The following is a 21,447-nucleotide window of genomic DNA, read 5'->3' as shown; positions in this document are numbered from 1 at the left end:
CTGTGTATGTATGGCTAACATACTAGCCTCTGCTTTATGAGAAAAGTAAAAGTGTAAGATGGCATGGCACGAATATTCTAGACCAAGTATACACAGAGAAAATTTGTACTGTAGGCAACACATTTTGAGGGTGTTGAATGAAGGGTAATCAAAATATATGAAGTAGGGTAGGGTCCCAAATAACAGCAAACAAATCATCAAAGAAAGGAGACACTAATTACTACTGATTCACTTGCATACTTTTCTCTATAAAACCTTTATGAAGATATTCTGCAAATATAGTAAAAGTATCCTAACTTAAAAGATGATAAGGGAGCAAATAGGCTTTCACAAATAATATGGCAGAATAATATATGGCACCTGTGTGACTGTGGTTAGGCTACATGGCATAGAGAATAGGGTGCTGGCTTTGTAGCTGCTGCATTCAAGTCTTATTTCTTACATGTTAGTTGGATAAACAGGAGTAAGCCATTCAATCTCCCGCTGTTCCAGGCAGTTCTTTAAGAGAGAGAGAGAGAGAGAGAGAGAGAGAGAGAGAGAGAGAGAGAGAGTGTGTGTGTGTAGGGATGAAATTACTGCTCTGGGTTAAAAAAGGGTCACATTTTCAATTTCCTAATTAACTGAAAGGCACAGAGAATATAAACTGACACTGTGCTTATTTGTGGATTGCTTTTAAAAAGCATATAACCCAGTAGAGATGAATATATCCTGAAGGTTTCTCCTTCAGCAAAGTGTCCCCTAAGGTTAGGTTCAGATCAAACAAGACTGATAAATGCAACAGTAGAGCTTGGTGACCATTTGATTATCAGTTTTCAGTAAGGCATAAAAAAGGAAGACATATGAGAGTCAAAGGTATTTGCCACTTTCTTGGAGGACATCCAGCTTAAGGTCCTCTAGAAGCTTCTAGTGGATGATATTGTGCTGTTTCTCTCAATACCTGGAATACTACAGAAATTTTCAAATGAGCTCATAGACTCTCAAAGTTCAGCCCAACAATCAACAAAGAGAAGAGCAGATGGATAAAGAACTCCTTGTTTCTGGATTTTGATATGCACTTCAGTTGAGGATCTTATTAGTTTGTCCATCAATTGATATGCTGTATCTTGGGTAGATGTTTTAGGTGGCGAGGCTCAGGACTGAACAGGAAGAGAATGGGATAAATTGCTTTTGGGAAACTTCACAGAACTATCAACAGTCCCAAGCTTCTCCTTGAAACAAAACCTCATCTTTTTAAAGCATTATTTCCCCCAATCTATAGGTCATGAAACAACACATTTTCAAAGGATAAAAGAGCAACAAATATATTGTTCATGGAAATAGGTAGCAAACATTACTCATAAAAATTATGCAGAAGAGATGGCCCAAGACATATCATCTGGGAGATCTATGATTAGAAGAGGCAGTGAACCTATTTGTAAGATTTATTAATAATCACTTGAAGTAGAAGAAATACAAGAACAAAAGTAAAAACCTGAGTAAAGCCCAGTGAGTAAAATTCTCCTGCCTCTTCCTGGGAGCAGGGAGAGAAGGTGGAGATACACAAAACTTATATCTTCCCTATGTTCATACTTATGTTGATACATAACTGGGAATGCTGGGACATTTATATATATATATATGTGTGTGTGTGTGTGTGTGTGTGTGTGTGTGTGTGTGTGTGTGTGTGGAGAGAGAGAGAGAGGACTAATGGATAGGCAGCCCAGATGTTGCAGTAGTATTCACTTAATATCAGAAGTCCTAGAAGATCTCTAAAGATTAATGGGAAGATTGGACAAGCATCATGCAGGATGGGAAGGTATGGATGGGTACCATCTTTATGGAAACTCATATCAGTGACATCATGAATCAATGGAAGTATGCTAATCTATATAGAGTTTGTTGTTATTTTCAGTTCATGATTTAATCAAGTAGAGGGCTTGTCTGGATGACGGGATGGCTAGTTAGAATATGAAGCTAAAGCAGGACTTGATGTCTAGCAGGTATAGTTGCCTAAGTGGGCTAGTTTGCACACATTCAGTCACAAATCAGCTCAGTTGGACCTTAGGGGCAGGAATTCCAGACATGAGCAAATTGATTTTTCTAGGGACTGTGGCATTGGTCCTGGAAGGTCTGTATATGGAGGTCCTGGTCTTAGGTTTGCTGTGTATGGGGGTGTTAGATATAGTGGTAGGAAGAGCACATCTGTGGTGATATGTAGAAGCTGAGATGGCTTGGGTGGCTGGCTAGATGGCTTGGTGGGATATGAGTTGAAGATGTTTAAATTTTGGGCAGCAGGGAAATTTTTAACTTAGTGCCACCTTTCTTCCTTTACATAAACATATAAACTACTAACAATAGTTATAAGGTAAAAAAGGTATTTTTAACTAAGTGGGTGGAGGTTTACCTTAGGGTAAAATTTACCAGAAATTTAAGGCTTTTCTTTGGCAGCATGTGAAATATTTTAAAGGCCATTATTGGCTTTACAAATAGCCAATTCCAGTACCTAATTGAGGTTTGAAGGTGACTCCCAGTTCTTGAAAGTAATGCCAGTGGAACTCAAGCTCTGGCAGGTTTTACCATGCTGGGAATAATGAGACAAAGATATACCATGCAATTAAGATTTAACCTTGAATTATTTAAATAAAAAAATAATACCCCTTCCATCTGGGAGCAATACTCAATATTGGTTCTAAGGCAGAAGAGTGAGAAGGGCTAACTTAATGGGGGTTAAGTGACTTGCTCAGGGTCACACACTAGATTTGAACCCGGGATCTCTCATCTCCAGGCCTGGCTCTCAATTCCCTGAGCCACTTAGCTTCCCCCTAACTAAACTACTAATGGGAAATAGATAACAGATATGATGTTAAAACCAACTATAATTATTTCATTTAGAAGTTAAAACAGTACAAATTAATTGCTACAACAAGGAAATCAGAAGAATCCAGAAAGTGTTTTAGTCGGTGAGCATTTAATCTGTGATTAGAATACAAACTCATTTGCAAAATCTTAAAAAGAAGAATAATTGATGATTATGAGCAGTATTATCTTATAGAGTAGAGAAAAGCAGTTGGAGAGTAAAACCAGTCCCAGTCAATAAGGTCTGACAAAAATATCCATCTAAGCAAAGTCACCCAAGGAACTTCAAGAATGAAAATGAAAAGAGGACTATGAAGAGAAAAAAAGGAAAATATTTGCTGGAAAAATTGGTAAACATTACACATCATACTACAGTCCATCAGTTTCTTGCAGAGAAGGTATATAGTAGCACTAAGGAGAATAAAAATAAGTGAGATAGCCAGTCAAGTATGTAGAAAGAAGATTTATACGGGTAAGGGTTAGGGAGCATGAGTGATACAGTTGAGAGGGCATTGAGGGACTGATTCATAAGGTGTCGATGGTGTGGGAGGTAAAGGTATAGAAAAAAATCTCATTGCTTGCTGATTCCATAAAAGCTTTCAAGGAAAATATCTGTAACTACCGACCTATATGTTCTATATATCTATTTCTCTGCTTATAAGGGTCATCTATACCTCAATTGTAAGTATCCTTCATGAGGGCAGTAGGGAACAAGCAGGCTTTCACAAATGATAGTCAAGAATGGATTGCATCTTTGTGATCTTATACCCGATAGATGTAGAGAAGACATCATTGTGCTTGTTGTCTGTTTATTACTAAAAAAGTAATAAGCAAATGGACAAAAAAATTCGATTCCACCAAATGCTATTTTATAAACTTTTTGCAGCAAGGTATCTCCTATGCACACATCAAGATCATTTAATATTCCTTGGAAGATTTTGTAGCAGAAACAATCCTGTTCAACCATTCTCTGATAACAGATATCAACGGGATCATAAAAGAGGGAGATGTATGTTTGCCAAAAGTATTTGCCACTAATGAAGAGACGATGGGTTGGTTACATGGAAAAAGCAAGGGATAACAAGTGGACAGCCAGGACAGTAGGAACTCTGGAAGAAAGTGAAGATGGGCTTCAAGCATATTGAGTGGACCTCCTAGTGATGAACTTTTGGGAGGTCCTAGATGGAAGTCACACAGGATGAACAGGCACGAATGAGTTGTGTTCAAGGAGTTCCTGATTTGATGAGATCACTCTCATTAAAGCATTTGAGTAGTTATTTGAATTTTTGGCAAGAATTGCTAGAATCTGTTGGTAAAGGATATGATTGCACCAAAAATGCTGCTGCATAGTTGAATTACCAATTAATTAGTAATTATTACTGTATTACTAATACCAGCAGTGCAGAACTTCTAGAGCAATGTTTCACCAAAATAATTGAGCTCTCTTTTCCTCCATTTCACTAAGGCTTGACAATTCCAATGGAGAAAACACCATGTTTGCTTGCATTTCTCTCCTCTCTTCATTAAACCCTGATGTCAGAGTTGTCTATAATTGCTTCAAGTGGTTTTTAGCTCGTTTCCAAATGGTTCTTTGATATTTAAGTCCTGGTTTGGTTACATAGTGAAAGTCTTCTTTTCATAAGTGTAGCTCAGAAAGGGAAAGCACATCATGAAATCTTTCTAAGGCTAGGGAAATAACAGCTATAGGCAGATGGGTAAGAGAAAGAGTTGAGTTCAATTTGTTGAAAAATTTTTTATTTTTATGTTACTTGCTGTCTTAAAATTAATACTGTGTATTGCTTCCAAGGCAGAAGAACAATAAGGGCTAGGCAATGGGGGTTAAATGACTTGCCTAGAGTCATACACCTAGGAAGTGTCAGGGTCAGATTTGAATCCAGGACCTCCCATCTTCAAGCCTGCCTTTCAATCCACAGAGCCACCAAGTTGCTCCTCAACAAGTATTTATTAAGTATTAATTAATTAATTAATTTATATGTGCCAAGACCTGTGCTATCACCTAGGAACACAAAAAACCAAAGAACAAAGTTTCTACTTTCAAGCAGTTCACATTTTTCATTTCCACACAGACAAGTAAATGCTTGATATATACAAAGTCAATTCAAAGTAATTTCAGGATGGGAAGTCCTAACAATTAGAAAAATTGGGGAAAGCCTGTGGTAGCAACTAAGTCCTAAAGGGATCAAAGTATTCCAAGGGGAGAAGAGGGTGAGAAAATACTAGGAAATAAAAATGGTTCGAGAGTAATGAGCTCTAGTTGTTGCCATAAATACATATTATGGAACTCTTTTCCATCTAGATGGGTTACTAATGTTAATTTTATTCATGAATTTACAGCATGGTTTAAAATATGAGTTTATGATGATTATTATTTCAGCATTGATAATACTGGGACAATGACTGTGGACTGGAATGAATGGAGAGATTACTTTTTACTTAACCCAGCAGAAAACATTGAGGAAATTGTACAGTTTTGGAAACGTTCTACTGTAAGTGTACTTTGTATTTTACCTTGTACCCCTAGGAAGCGTGGTATAGCAACTCCTTACCTAGCAAGTTTTGATTAAGACCGATGAGGCTAGGGACCAAGTGTGGTTTCCAATTCTTCCTCCTGTTTCTTTAGCCAGAGTATATTTTTAACCTCTTCTTTCTCAGTAACAACTCTAAGACAAAAGGGTAGGTTAGGGTAATGGAGTTTTGACTTGGCCAACGTTACACAGCTAGGAAGTGTTTGAGGCTGTGTTTGAACCCATGTTCACTCAACTCGAGGCCAAGAACCCTTTCAACTGTGTTGCCTAATTGCCCCTAGGCAGAGGTTTTTAAAAAACATCTTTTTTTTTTTTTGGTCACAGACTACATTTGGCAGTCTGGTGAAGCCTATGATCTTTTTCTCAGAATGTTTTTATTTATTTATTTAATGAATTTTCTTTTTTTCCATATTACATGTCAATACAATTTCTTAACATTTGTTTTCTCATATTTTGCAATCTGTGTTTTTAAAAAAATGATTTTATTTATTTATTTTAAAAATATTTTCCATGGTTACATGATTCATGTTCTCTCCCACCCCCTTCCCCTCCTCACTCCCAGTGCTGACAGGCAATTCCACTGGGCTATACATGAGTCATCAGAATGTTTTTAGATGCACAAAGTAAAATAAAAAAAAAGAAAAGAAAACCAATTAAATTGAAATACAGATATAGAACTATTTTAAAAAAGAGTCAGGAATCCCAAGGTAAGAACCTGCACTTGGTTGCTATTCCTTTAGAGAACCCTGTATTAAAATTGTCTCTTGTTCTGGTTTCTCCCCACCACCACTCAGAATAGTAGGCTTAAAAGTACCTAATATAAATGGGCAATAAGGGCAGCTAGGTGGCACAGTGGATAGTGCTCTTGGCTTGGAGCCAGGGACACCAGAGTTCTAAAAGGCACTTCCTAGCTGTGTGATCCTGAACAAGTCACTTAACCCTGTTTAAATGAGCTGGAGAAGGAAATGCCAAAGCATTATGTGGCCAAGAAAACCTCAAATGAGGTTACAAAGAATTGGACATGCCTAATCAACAATAAAAATTATGATTTAGGAAAAATACTGATGTGAATGTATGGTGGAGATTAGCTGTATAAAGCAAATCATTACAGTAATAAAGAGGATTTAGAGCCGGGAAGGATTTTTAGAAATCATTTAATTTGGAGAATCATTCAGTCCCTTCATTTCACAGAGGATGAAACTGTGTCCCACAGAGTTTACATGATTTATGCTAGGACTGAGCTAGAATCTGAACTCAGGTTCTCTTATTGCAAAGGCAATGCTTACTCCCTACTTCTTTCTTCTGCCTTCTTATGATGGTACATTTTTAATTTAAATATTATGGAAATATCCTTTTTATTTAGAGAGTCGACATAGGAGAAGGTATAACTATTCCTGATGAATTCACAGAAGAAGAAAGAGATTCTGGCCGGTGGTGGAGATTCCTACTGTCAGGTGGGATAGCTGGTGCAGTCTCTAGAACCTGCACAGCACCCCTTGAACGTCTGAAAATCATCATGCAGGTAGGTGGGCATATGGTTCACCCATCTGTGTTACAAGGTAATGCAATAAGGAATTGCTACTGTTTAAAAGAAGTATTTCAGATCTCAGCAACACTTTTGACATGTGAATTTAACTTTATTAGAGAAATAGAATTGAATTTTGATTTAGATTTTTCTATGGCTCTTTTTAATATTTTTAAATCCATATTTTTTTGTTTTAGTAGCAACTCTAAGACAGAAGGGCAAGGGCTAGGCAAATGGATAAGGTGACTTGCTCAGGGACACACACCTAAGAAGTGTCTTGAGGTCAAATCTGAATCCAGGTCTTCCTGATTCCAAGTCTGGTGCTCTATCCACTGGGTCATCTAGCTGCCCCTTCTCTATGACTCTTAATGGTAGCTAGGTGGCACAGTGGATTGAGTGCAGCCCTGAAATCAGGACGAATCCAGACTCAGACATTAATTAGTTGTGTGACTAGACAAGTCACTTAACCTTATTTGACTCAGTTTCCTCATCTGTTAAATGAGCTGTAGAAGGAAATGGCAGGTCACTCCAATATCTCTGCCAAGGAAAACTCAAATGGGATTACAGAGAACTGGACATGACTGAAATTACTGAACAATGACAACATGGCTCATAATGCATGATACTAGGCTTATACAAATTATGCATTTTACTAGAAATAATGGCTGGATCTATAAGAATAAAGGCCTTTTATTGTTTGAAGGTTGAAATACTGGAATTCCTTGAATAATAATTTCATATTATTTCATGTAGTAAATCTGTTACATTATTAATGCAGGTATCCTTTCCTTCATTCATGCAGATCACAGCTTCTCCATGCCTCATCATCTTGGATACTTTGATTCTTGTACTTGTTTCCCCACAAAACTTCCATAGTTAATTTAGCAAATTTGTTCCCTTGTATCTTGTGGGAGATTTGCATGTTTCCAGCATTTCAGTCAGAATTTATGACAAACCCACTTTTTTTCTTGATAGCCTTTATAACACTTCTTTCACAGAAATCAATCAATCAGGAAAATTAGAGGGGTTGAATTATAAAGTAGGTTTATGAGGACCCTTTCAGGTCTCCTTCTATGATAACATGATTATAACCATCATAAATCTTTCAGTTGCCTTTGGGTTAGTTGTAAATTTTATTCTGAATGTTCTGGAGAACTTTCTCCTCATCACTCATATACATAACATCAGTGGCAAAAAAAAAATGGAAAATGAGAAGGCGTCCCTTGATTGAGGAATGACTGAACAAATTGTGGTATATGATGGTGATGGAAAATTATTGTGCTGTAAAGAATGATGAACTGGAGGATTTCTACATGAACTGGAAGAATCTCTATGAACTGATGCAGAGTGGAATGAACAGAACTAAGAGAACATTATACACAGAAAGTGAAATGTTGTGGAACAATCCAGTGTAATGGACTTTACTACTAGTAGCAATATAATGATCCAGGACAATCCTGAGGGACTTATGAGAAAGGATGCTATTCACATCAAGAGAAGGAACTGTGGGAGTAGAAACACAGAAGAAAAACATATTATTTATCACTTTTTTATATGAGTATATGATTGGGGGTTTTGGTTTTGCTTTATTGCAAAAATGAATAATATGGAAATAGGTATCAAGTGATAACATTTGTATAACCCAGTGGAATTGTCAGCTTGTTAGCTCTGGGAGGGGGGAGGGAAAGAAAATGAATCATGTAAATATGGAAAAATAATTTAAAAATAAAAATTAAAAAAATTATTCTGAACTTAACAAAAACCAAAAATTAGCATTTCCATATGCAAAGTGGACTGTAAAAAAGGGATTCTTTATGAAGCCATGGATGTTAATTACATAGCACTTATTTTTAAATATACAACAAATTAATTATGTTACTTTTAAAGTTGGCTGCTATATGTGTTTTCTTCTGAATTTCCTTTTATTCTCTTTTGTGAATTTAAAAACATTTCCCAAAAATAAAATCTCCTTGTAATAAATGAGCATTGTCAAGAAAAACAACTCGAGTCAGGGGATTTTTTTAGTGTCTCTTCACCTTGAGTCTATCATTTTTCTGTGAAGACGTCTGTTTTATCATTGTATTGAGCAGAGTTCTTAAGTGTTTCATGTTTTTGAAATTTACGTTATTATTGAATAAATTGTCCTTTCATATCTTTTCACATCATTCTGAATAATTTTGTGTTCTAAGGTTTCTTTGAAATCATCTCTATTTATTATAAAGAAGTAATTCTTTATATTGCTATATGATAATTTGTTCAGTTTTTTCCCCAATTAACATAGCCTTTAGTTTCCATTTCTTTTTATTTCTTTCTTTTTCGCATTTATGTTCTCGCTTTAGAATCAAGAAGTTTGTTTTGCCTACAACTTGACTTTTATGCTTACGTTCCAAAGTGTCTACTTACATTTGGTCTTTTAATCAGAAATGCTTAAAGGTCCTTTATTCCATTAAGGATTCACTTTGGTCCCTGTATGATTATACTCAGCTTTGCAGGGAAAGGTATTCTTAGCTGTAAGTCTTATGTTTTTTGCATTTTGGAATACCATGTTTCAAGTTCTCTGCTCTTGTATAACAGTAGCTGCCAAATTGTGTATAGTCAGGGGCAGAAAGGTGGTTCAGTGGATAGAAAGTTAGGTCTAGAGATAAAAGATCCTGGGCTCAAATGTAGCCTCAGACACTTCTTAGTTATATGACTGGGAAAGTCACTTAATCCCCATTGTCTAGCCTTTATATTTATCTCTTCTGCCTTGGAACTAATCCACAATAATTGATTCTAAGATGGAAGTTAAGGATTAAAAAAATAAAAACAAAAACAAATTGTGGGTAGTCTTGAATCTGTTTCCTTAGTACTACTTACTTTTTGTTACTTGTTTAAATTTTTTTTTTTTATGCTGAAGCTCTGAATTTTGGCTATGACATTCCAGGGACTTTTCTTTTCAGGTGATGATTAGTTTATTCTTTTTATTTTCACTTTGTTTTCTGGTTATAATAGATTGGCATAGTTTTCCTTCATGAATTTTTGGAATATAGTGCCCTTTAGATTGTTTTAGATTCTTTAAATTCATGGTTTTCTGAGAGTTTGATGATTCTCAAATAATTACTCCATGATCTGTTTTCCAAGATATGTGTTTAAGGTAGCAGGTTCCTTATATTTTCTTCTATTTTTTCTATCTTTTGATTTTGTTTTAATATTTCTTGACTCATGGAATTACTGATTTCTGTTTGTCCTACTTTCAGGGAGTCCATTATCTTAGACTTACCATTTTCTCTTTTAAGCTGCTTATTCTCTTTCCAATTCTTGCCTTCAAAGATTTTATTTGAGGCAACCCCTAAGGATAGTGCTGAATAAGCAATCTCCCTTTTCTGATAAGAAGGCTAGATTCTGGAGTTATATCAACTAGGAAATTAAACCCTTTCTCCTCCACACATGAAGTTTGGGTTCAGGAATAATGTTCATGAACTTCCCTTTGAGGTAAATACATGTTTGTTTCTGTCATTTGCCTGTTCTAATGGAGAGGATAGAAAGAAATTCACTCTCTTATTCCATTCCATTCCTCCCTGTTACAAAAGACACTTTCCAGGGGAAAGATAAAAGAGCAACAAAAGCAAAAAAGGACTATGAATAGTATGTTGCTTCTTTTCATAGATTAGCAAAGAGGTAATTCTTCCAACCAGAATCTATCCTTTTGAGTTCTAGAAAACTATTCATCTTGGGACAATCTTGGTCACTGACAACTAATCAGAAGTTGTCTATATCCTCTCCATCAGTGGACATACCTACCATTCCAAATTAATGGGTTGGGGTACAGCTAGGTGGCTTAAAGCTAGGTCTAGAAATGGGAGTCTCAGAGGTTCAAATCTGACTTAAGATACTTCTTGGTTATATGACCCTGGGAAAGTTACTTAACTCCCATTGTCTAGCCCTTACCACTATCCTGCCTTGAAACCACTATCCTGCCTTGAAACCACTACACAGAATTCATTCTAAGATGGACGGTAAGGATTTTTATAAAAAGAAATTAATTGGGGAACACTGCTACCATCCCTCTCATCTTACATTATAAATTATAAAAAAAAAAATTAAGGAATTCTAGTATTACTACGTTAAGAAATACATATGTAGGAAAATTAGTTTTACTTTAGGAAAAGAGATTTAATAACTGAAATGTAATTCTTATATTTGATGTCACTACTAATATTCCTTATTTAGATATACAGAGATACTTCAATTAATGAATCTTCTAGGAGCAAACTCCCTTTTAAAAAAAGCCAACCAGTTGCTAATTATAGTCCTTTAAAGGTATATAATACCTTTTTTTATTTCTTTCATTTACCTTTCATCCTCCTCCTTCAGAATCAGGAAGTTTGTTTTGCTTATGACCAGCCCTTCCCCAATAATATTCTCCCTCGTCACTACCTTATCCTTATTCCTAGCTTTATTTTTCTATTGAATTCGGTCTATTTCTACACCAAAGAGATGTTCTGATAGATATAACTAGTACATGTAGCTATCCCTAGATAAAACATGCAAATTTTACTTGGAAACTAGTTGGAAACTAGTGACTCAACCTCATGTGTAAGGGTCAGCTAGTAAATTTATAAGCATATATTAAATTCTCCCTTTGTCCCAGAAACTTCACTATATGCTGGGCAATCAAAGACAGATAAAAACAGCCATTGTCCTCAAGGAGCTTATATTCAAATGGAGGAGACATGTGAATAACTGTGTATATAGAGGAGATATATAAAAGAGATGGAAAGTAATCTCAGGGAAAAAGGCACTAAAAGGTGGCAGTGACCTTTTATGAGGTTTATATGTACTTGGCAGTGGGCAAAAATGTTTCCCAAAAGGGGATCTACACTTAATGAAAAACAGAGTGAGTGGCATTAGAATCTGTCAGAGATGAGACATCGGAGATCAAGGACCAATGGGAATATGGGAACACTCGGGGGGAAAAATATGAACGAAAATGAGAGGTCCTAGAATGGAGAGAGAAAAGGAGAGAGGTGTGAGGGAGAAGAAATGAAGGAACTGGTATAGGTAAAGAGAAGAGGATAGGAATAGAGTCGAAATGAATGGAATGGAAAGACAAGGATGGGGAAAAGAGGGAGAGAAGAATCCAATAGTTGTATGCTGAATGAATGAAAGAAATTATTTTCTCACTTCTATCTGGTGTTTAATTCTCCAAAGGAATTTTAGAGTGTATTCTATGTCTCCTATATTATTAGTCTCTCATGACATTTTTTAATGGCCTTACTTTTGGTCTTAGAATTGATACCAAGGCTGAAGAGCAATAAGGGTTAGATTTAAAATGACTTGCCCAGGATCACATGGCTAGGATGTATCTGAGACCAGGTTTGAACCCAGAACCTCCTTTCTCCAGACCTGATTCCCTATCTACTGAGCCACTCAGCTACTCCTCTCATAACATTTGTTTGTACTTTTCTGATGCATTTATGTTCCATTTTATGTTTCTTTATATATCTTATAATTTCCTTTACTAGACTATAAACTCTCTGGTTGATCCTCTCTTCTTTCCTCCCCACCTGACTCAGTGGCTTTGCACATAGTGAACTCTTAGTTCAACAAGAAGAAACACACTTATTAACTATGTTTCCAGCAACAAAGTGCTTCTTTGGACCATGACTACTTTATTAATTGAACTGCTGCTAAGCTTTTACACAGCAGAAGAAAAAAATGCATGCAATGGAAATGAGAAACAATCTCTACTAAAACAGTCATTTTCATGAGTTATAGCCACGCTGATGACTGCTAAAGTTAACTGATCCTTGAAAGAGGATTTACTGTGCATTTCAATAACTGCTGTTCAAGAGTATGAATTTCATATGAGCTTAAAATGATATAATGATGATACAATGATATAAAAATAGATAATAATGAGATAAGATCAAACGAGATAATTGTAACGTTCTTTGCACAGTGCCTGGCACATAGTATATACTATATAAATTTAGTTACTATCATTGTTATTGTTATTATCCTTAGCTGAAAATCGTTGCTAAAACCCATTTAAAAACAAGGTGCCCTATGCAAGTGCTTTGTAAAGAATAACATCACTGAGGTCATTTCTTTTTTCTTTTTTTTCATAGGTTCAGCAATTCAAGCCACAGAAAATTCATCTTTTTAATGGATTTAAGCTTATGTTGAAAGAAGGAGGCTTTCGATCTCTTTGGAGGGGAAATGGTGTAAATGTTCTTAAAATTGTACCCGAGTCAGCTATTATGGTCCTAGCATATGACAAGGCAAGATATTACCAAAATTTATTAAGAAGAAGCAATTTTTGAGTTTCTAAAAACCCTCAAAATTATTTTAGCAGAAAGATGAATGCAGTTTTTAATATATGAGATGAGTTGATTGCTTTATTTTTCTTAACCTTATTTTTATAGCCCTATTAGTTGTCCTATTTGTAAAAAAGTTAAAAAAGGTCCTTGCCTAATTAATTCTGTAATGTTCAGCATTCTAAATTTTAGAAAAAAAGACTTTGGTTTAGAAATTGAAGCTTCATATAATAACTTAGATGAGTTTTATTAGATTATCATTGCCTAATATCCAGGAAAAATCCATTCAGATGAAATATTCTTATGTAAAAAATACATTGCCATACATTGCATTTCTAGTATTACTTCTGAATCCTCCTTGATATCAAAATGTGTGTGTGTAAGATGCAGTCTGCCTCTTTTGAGGTTCTGTACTTTTATTTCAAATGTATTCTTTTATATCTTACTAAAAATTGTGCATACACATCAAAAGTGATCTGATACTAAGAAAAAATGAAGCCCAAGAGAGGTGATTTACTTAATATTCTAGTGAATTAATGCACAAGCATTAAAACTATAAACATTTTGCTAGGTGTGGGCTCATAGGATAATAGTAACAACAATAATTATAGCTAGCATTTATATACTTTGCAAATTTCTATCTTAGTTAAGCACTGTACATATGCATTTTCATTTGGTCAATAGCTTAGATTATGTAAGCATTCTTTTTGGTAACTAATTTCTCTAATTTCTGCATTAATATACATGCAAAAACTTTTATTTACACACACAGTTTAAGTTGTTCCTTCACCAAGACGTTGTTGAAATAAGAAATATTGAGAAATTTGTTTCTGGTTCTTTGGCTGGAGTAATTACACAGACCTTCATCAACCCCCTGGAGGTAAGGACTATTGTGGGAAATTGATTGCTGAAGTTGATCTTATTAATGTAAATTGTGAAATGTGTAGCCAAGATTGGGTTTTTGAACTTTAAACAGAGGAACAGCAGGATCTGAAGTTTATGCCGTCAAGGCCCTGAATTAATATTTAAGCAAGTTCTTCCACAGACCGGGGTCACTTCCTGCCTCATATTATTTCTCTCTATGCATTCTTTATTATCTGTATTCAGATAACTCCTCGATGTGTTTATTTAATTCTAGGCTTTTCTTATAATTTGGACCTACATCACCCATTGGCTATTATACCTTTCAAACTGGATGTTCCAAAGGCATCTCAAAATCAAAATACCCCAGAGTTCATTATCGTCCCTATCCCTGTATATTTTCCATTTCTTTGTCGATGTATATTCCCTTACTTTCCATTTCTTGTCCTTTTGCTGTGGAGAGCAGGATTTCAATCCCTAGCTTATATTTTTCTTTTCAGCCCCAATCCCTGGGGTTGTACAATTAATATATATGTGGATGGTCCCCAACACTCCAGTTTCCTAATCCATTAGCTTCCTTAATTTAAATGCTTTGTACCTTTTTACCACCTCAATGACATATAGCAATGCTGATCATCCATGACTATTTTGTTCCATGTTCCAGAATTATGAAATTCCTTTTTTTTATCAAAATCTCATGTCCTTGCATACATTCCTCCACCTCACTCTTTAATCTATTCATTGCCCTCATTATAGTCTCATTATTCTATCCCTTTTCTTTTCTCCCAGCCCATTCATTACTTTCCTCTCTTTTCAGGACTGACCTTAGAATTAACCTATCTTCTATTCTGAAATCCTTTGCTTCTTTCCGTTTTGCTTCCCATGCCTTACTAAACTACCTATTCACATGCTGCTGATAGCATGGATAAACGTAAAGACTGCCACGTATTTTTATGGCCAGTTTTTACTCTTAAGTATTTTAATACAAAATACTTTCTAGAATTCTATTCCCAAATATATTTCCTGCCATTTTGAGTTATTCACATATCTGTGATTATAGTATCTTAAATTTAAACAAGTATTTGTTTTTCAGTTTTTCTAGGATGGTCTAATCTGATAATTATAAAAAATTAAATATAGGAACTAGTAAAATGCATGTTACTTCCTTTCAATGCCTCAAAAAGTAGTTTGTAAAATTACTGTCTTGAAAATTCAGACTGTAATGTTTTCCCAATTTTGCTTTGATTCAAATGATTTTACATAAATTGTGCTATTTAAGAACAGAGAAAACTCCACTTGAGCATGAATAGCAAGCCACAAATTGGGACACTAATGCATTTCTGGTGGAGTGCTGAATTGATCCAACCATTCTAGAAGACAATTTAGAATTATGCCCAAAGGGCTTTTAAAAGAATGCATGTCCTTTGATCCAATACCACTACTGAGTTTGTATCCCAAAGAGATTTTAAAAAATGGTAAAGGTTCTGTTTGTACAAAAATATTTATAGCTACACTTTTTGTGGTGGCAAAAAAAATGGAAAATGAGAGGGTGTCCTTCAATTGGGGAATGGCTGAACAAATTGTAGTATATGATGGTGATGGAATTCTTTTGTACTATAAGGAATGATGTACTGCTTGATTTCTATAAGAACTGTAAAGACTTCCATGAACTAATTCAGAGTAAAATAAGCAGAACCAGGAAAACATTGTATACAGTAACTGAAACATTGTGGGGGTGATCAAATGTAATTGACTTTGCTACTAAAAGCAATGCAATGATCCAGGAAAACCCTGAGGGATTTATGAGAAAGAATGCTATCCACATCTAGAGAAGGAACTGTGGGAGTAGAAATGCAGAAGAAAAATATGATTTATCACTTGTTTATATGGGCATAGAATTGGGGGTTTTGGTTTTAAAAGATTATGCTTTTACAAAAATGAATAATATAAAAATAGGATTTGAGTGATTATATTTACATATATTTATATTTATATATATATGTTTACATATATAGATATATATATATACACACACATATAATCCAGTGAATTTGCTTGTCAATTCTGGGAGAGGGGGAGGAAAGGGGGGAGGGGCATAGCAAGAATCATGTAATCATAGAAAAAAACCGTAAAAATGCAAAAAAAGAATAGAAAGCCACCTTAATAGATATAGTTTAATTTCATATTTTAAGAAAATCATATATCTCCCCAAAATATTTGATAATTTAGTTGCAAACCATGCCAACTAAATCCACCACAAGTTTATGCTTCCTACTTTCAAATGGTCCCACACTGTTACATGCATTCCCATACTAAATTCAAACCCAAGTATGTCAATTTGAAACTTGACTTGCTACCTGTATGACTTTGGGTAAGCCATTAAACTAGTTTAAGTCTTGAGTTTTTTTTATCTTTAAAATGAGGCAGTTGAACTGAATGACCTCAAAGGTTATGTCTGGTTTTAAATCCATGGTGCTGTGTTTTCATGCATTTCCCATAATAGCTTCTCAAAACTATGTCTTTAAGCCATCTTATCCTCTCTCTCTCTCAGCAGAAAACTTTTCCTCTTAACTCTTGAAAAAATAGAGTCCATCTGTCCTAACCACCCTATTTCCCCCTACTCTATAGATCCATATCATCCTCCATAGTTTCTGTAACTTCCTGTAGTTACATCTTAAAATCCTCATGGGTAGACACTTGAGAAGGATATTGGACTCTGAGGGAAAATAGATAGAGAAGAGAGAGAGACAAAGGAATAAAGACTCAGAGACAAGAAGTTAAAAAATATAGGCAACATCTTGCCATGCCCCTCTGATGGTATTGAGAGAGGGCACTACATGTGCCTTCAAACTTTTATTGAAGAGTTTAGGAATGTGGAACGGGAGGTAGCCAATGAACATGTGACATGGCATAGGCTTTAACACTGGCTCAATTGACAATCACATAACCAAAGAGGAGGAGGTTAAACAAACATGTGACTTGGCAAGGAATGTGGTCTAACAAGGTGTGAGCTAGGACCTTCTGGCAAATATTGTCCTGCCCAGGAATTCCTCTGTCCTTTGGATTGAAGATTTGGAAATACAATAAGCAATAAGCAACTTGACCATGAGTCTGCTATATGAACACATAAAATACAATATCAATACACCAATCATACTTTCAAGATGCTAATATACCTGGTATGCTACAGTTTCCTTCTTTGCTCCAGATCCTGACAAAGAGATGGCCCTTTTATTGGCCATGCCTTCTTCTCATGTTACTAATCAGATTCTCCATTTATTCAACCACTGTTCATAAGCCCCTACTTGTTCTTCTGATTCTCTTTTCTAAACAATTAGATTGAATCATGTGACATTATAGCAATGTAACATGGCATCCACTTAAAATAGAGTCCAAGAAGTAAAACAAGAAATGAGTCAAGCAGCAAACATTCTCACTACTCATATCCCAAGGCACAACAACCTTCCAAACTTCCAGGGAATGTGTCATGAGTCCTTTCAGCTTTTCTTCCTACATTGACTTATTGGCTTTGTACTTTAAGCTAGTTTAGAGAACAAGAAAAGTGGAAGACAGGTTTGTGAAGCTACTCTTTGTGTATCCTTCAAACTGTTCTATCAGTGAGATATAGTAACTTGAAAAAAGGCAAAAGATGTTTGCAGCTTGCCTGGGATTTGAATACTGAAACCTGTGATTCTGAAAGGTCTTGCTTCTCAATGTCAGATCGGGGATGTCATGAAGTCTTGCAAATTTGGCTTCTTAGAACAAGTTGTCCATTTAGGAATATGAATGGAGCTATTGTTTCTGGATGTGGAAAAGGAAAGTCTTCCATTAGTGATGGCAGGAGTTAGAACTAGTTATGGGTAGCTATCTCCCTATCCATTTTCCTCCTCTGTCTTTTTCAGGATACTGCCCTAAATCTTCCCAAATTCTGTCTCTTCTGAGAGTTTGAATTTGGACTTCTACCAGCTATGCAGCAAAATCTTTTATCCAACCAGAATCAGCCTAGGAGTGGTATCTAATATCCTCTGTTGCATTTGGAGTCTTAGAGCTAGAACCTGAAGGGACTTTGGAGGTCATATGGTCCAACTACCCCTTATTTTTAGAGATGAAGGAAGGGAAGTTAAATGATATAAGTTGTAAGCACTGTTAGATTTAAAATGGTTGAAGGCCTTAAACTGTAACAATTAAAAGAGTGATGTTGTAAACTGTAGTGAGTTAAAATGGTGGAAGATATAAATTGTGATAGATATAAAAGAGGGTGAGTAAATTTGACCGCAGAAAATATGTTTCACTACAGTGTCTTGGTTTTTAAATCAAATATAAGGTGGTCGCCAGGGAAATATTCCCAATTATTCAAATACCCAAGTCAACTGGGTTTTATAGAGATTTTAATTAATACAAATGTGGAATTAAAGAAAAGAGAGAAAAAAGAAATAAGTATGAAGGGCCTTAAGCCAACATGGCCTAGACCTGAGTTTTAAGAGAGAGAGATCAGTCAGTCAGTCTTTTAACATTCACACAAGGTCTGTCTAAGCAAGGATTCTAGTGACACCAGGCCAGCTCCATCTCAGCTGACTTCACCAGAGAGAGTTCCAGCCAGAGTCCTCCTTAAAGAGCCTTCCAGCCAGAGACTGTTCCAAAGGGCCTCTCTCCAGAGCCTCCAGAGGGACAGAGTCCCCTCAGAGGAGCTCCTGCGAGACCTCCTTAGAGATTGTCCTCCAAGAGCTTCCCTTCTCCAGAGCCTCTCTCAAGAGATTCTTCTCAAGCGATCCTCATCAGAGATCCTCCAAAAGGATTTTTTTCTCAAGAGATTTTGCTTTTTCTTATTTAGGGGTTTTTCTCCTATGTCACCTCCCCTAAGTCCTTACATCTACCAATCACTGTAGACGTTTTCCAAAGGACTGCCCATCTGAATTCCTGCTAAGTTGACTAATCTCCTCAGTATGTCTGAACCAGAAAAAATGATGCTGTGTCGACTAATCTCCTCAGTAAGTCTGAACCAGTGAAAACACAGCTGAGTCAACTAATATCATTAAGATAAAACTTGCCCAACCCTTTTAGGTACTTAGCATCTCATTGTATCAATTCTAAAAAAACAGGCATGGCTCAAAGAACTCCTTGTCTTATTATAAGCATGGGTCCAAGTACTTTCATTGTTTAGCAAGGAATTTTCTCCCCTAAAGCAGTCTTAAGTACGGGTGGAGTAGAGGTCCTCCCATAGCAAGGATTTTTCTCCCCTAAAGCAGTCTTAAGTATGGGTGGAGTAGAGGTCCTCCCATTTCTGATCCTGGTGAGTTCTCACATCAAAATGGGGAATGTTTCCCAGTAGGGAATTTGTTCCAATGGAGGATTCCTCAATGTGGAAATTTTTAACATTCACAAGTCTGAGAAATTTCAAGATTTATAGCATTAGAGATAGGATTTGAAGTCAGGTCCTCTGTCTGAAGAACTCAAACTTTTTCCATCAACCTGCATTGCCTTCCACTTCATGCAGGTCTATGGAGGACATAGTTCTCAAGCAGAACATGTTTTACCTATATTTTCATTTTTTAATAGCCTTTCTATTAGTGTATGCACTTAACTCCATTGGTAGTCCTCTGAAACTGCTGCATAGATGCCATCAATTTGTTGTCCTTTGGGTTACCTGTTGCCTTGATTCTGTAGAGAAAGAACAAGATGTTCCATGATTTGCAGTGGAAATTACACTTAAGGAAATTAAATTGGGATGGGTAACTCAATGGTACCTGAATCAAATTGTGAAGATGGGATTAATTTTTCCCACCCTACTTTTAAATTTAAACACCAGAAGCATATAAACCTCACTTAACTCCTAAGTGGGGGAGGTCCACAACCCATGTGCTAAAGTGGGTGATAACTCAAAAATGACTGACTGCCTCCTGGGCAGTCCTAAACAAAGTTAAAGAATGTAATTGGTCCCCATAAAGTAGAGGAGGGCACAGGAAGTGACAAAAAGAAGGGTCTTTAAAGTGGCTGCAACTTCCTGTGAGGGAGTTTTTGAAGTTTTTTCAAAGCTCTAGAGGCTGGTGGAGGACCTTCCTCATTGTGGACCTGGGACCCTAGCATTTGGTAAGACTGCTCTGGGATCTTCTCCCCTTGGACTTTGGATTAGTGAGTGGAAAAAGCTGACCTTCCTTTCTTGACTTCTGGAGAGACTAGTTTCTGGAGAGGCCACTTCCTCCCCTTAGGGAGGACTCTTCCTCTTGGGGAGGCCTCGTGGTTATTCCCCAACAGGTCCTCTAGCTAAATGGTCCTCCAACTGAGGGCCCTCAGGACTAATTAGCCCAGCCTGAGTTGAGCCAGGCACTGGAGAAACATTTAGGGTGATAAGCTAGACTGCTTACTCTGCTCTCTTTCACATTTCTTTACTTTACTCTTTCCCTCTATTTTGTAAATAAAACTGATAAAAAGTCATTTTGACTTGACATATATTACTTTTGGTGACTACATTCTCTTATATCTAGTTCAGCCTTAATTTTTTACCCTTACAAAGTCAGCTCAGAAGCAATGTTGGAGGTAATACATTTTTCAGGTGTTAAGGGACTGTTGTTAGGACATCTCAAAGCAGAGAAGATATTACAAAATAGAAAAGTCCCATGTGATCTTAAGCCACTCAAACATCATTGAGTATCAAAATTTAAATTTAACAAAAGTGGGGAGCATGTAGGTAGCACAGTGGATAGAGTGCCAAGTTTAGAGTTGGGAGGACCTGGGTTCAAATTTGGCCTCAGACACTTCCTATCTGTGTGACCTGGGGCAAGTCACTTAACCCCAATTACCTAGCCCTTGCCACTCTTTTGTCTTAGACCTGATTCTAAGACAGAAAGTTAGGGTTAAAAAAAAGAAATTTAACAAAATATAAAATGAGGTAAGTCTCTGAGTAAGATAACATTTATTAACAGGGACATGCTGCCTGTCAATAAAGGGTCAATGGTCTGCTTTCATTTATACCAAAGACCTCTAGCAAAAGGGCAATTCCCTTTTTATAGGTTTTGGGTAGTATGGAACAAAATAGAACAGGGTAGATGACATTGTGGGACTGAGGAAGTCAAATAGAATACCAATCAGAGATAAATAAAATGATTGCTGTTCTACTGATAGGAAAGGATCGTGCCTCTGACAACAGCATATACAGTTAGGCAGTCTCTCCTGAAATCTGCCTTTGAAATTCTTTCCTCCTGCTACCTTTCCCCATACTTTCATCTGTATCCAGTTCAACACTATCTCTTCAAGGATGTATTGTCCTCAGCCCTCCTTATGGGACAGCCCTTCTGTAAGGCAATAGGAATGCTGTCCTCTTCAGAATCACCCTCTGGCATTGGTACACTCTCTTTCATTCTATGTCCCTTTATCTCACACTCTT

General features: G+C 36.3%; 1 protein-coding gene across 2 annotated transcripts in view; it reads left to right on the top strand.

Moving 5' to 3' along the window:
- The window catches only part of LOC100033022 (mitochondrial adenyl nucleotide antiporter SLC25A24-like), a 48,796-nt gene that overhangs the window by 12,305 nt on the left and 15,044 nt on the right, over window positions 1-21,447 (top strand). For both annotated transcript variants that reach the window (XR_008916756.1, XM_007485055.2), the window contains exons 4-7: window positions 5,231-5,342; window positions 6,745-6,903; window positions 13,017-13,169; window positions 13,978-14,085. Coding sequence is in view for 1 of the 2 variants with exons in the window: in XM_007485055.2 (XP_007485117.2) it covers window positions 5,231-5,342; window positions 6,745-6,903; window positions 13,017-13,169; window positions 13,978-14,085 (532 nt within the window). In the remaining variant the exon portion in view is untranslated. The remainder of the gene's footprint in view (window positions 1-5,230; window positions 5,343-6,744; window positions 6,904-13,016; window positions 13,170-13,977; window positions 14,086-21,447) is intronic.

The sequence above is a fragment of the Monodelphis domestica genome, chromosome 2 (assembly GCF_027887165.1).
Source record: "Monodelphis domestica isolate mMonDom1 chromosome 2, mMonDom1.pri, whole genome shotgun sequence".
Lineage (NCBI taxonomy): Eukaryota > Metazoa > Chordata > Mammalia > Didelphimorphia > Didelphidae > Monodelphis > Monodelphis domestica.
The sequence above is the reverse complement of the archived record's forward strand: the minus strand, read 5'-3'. Positions and strand labels throughout refer to the sequence as shown.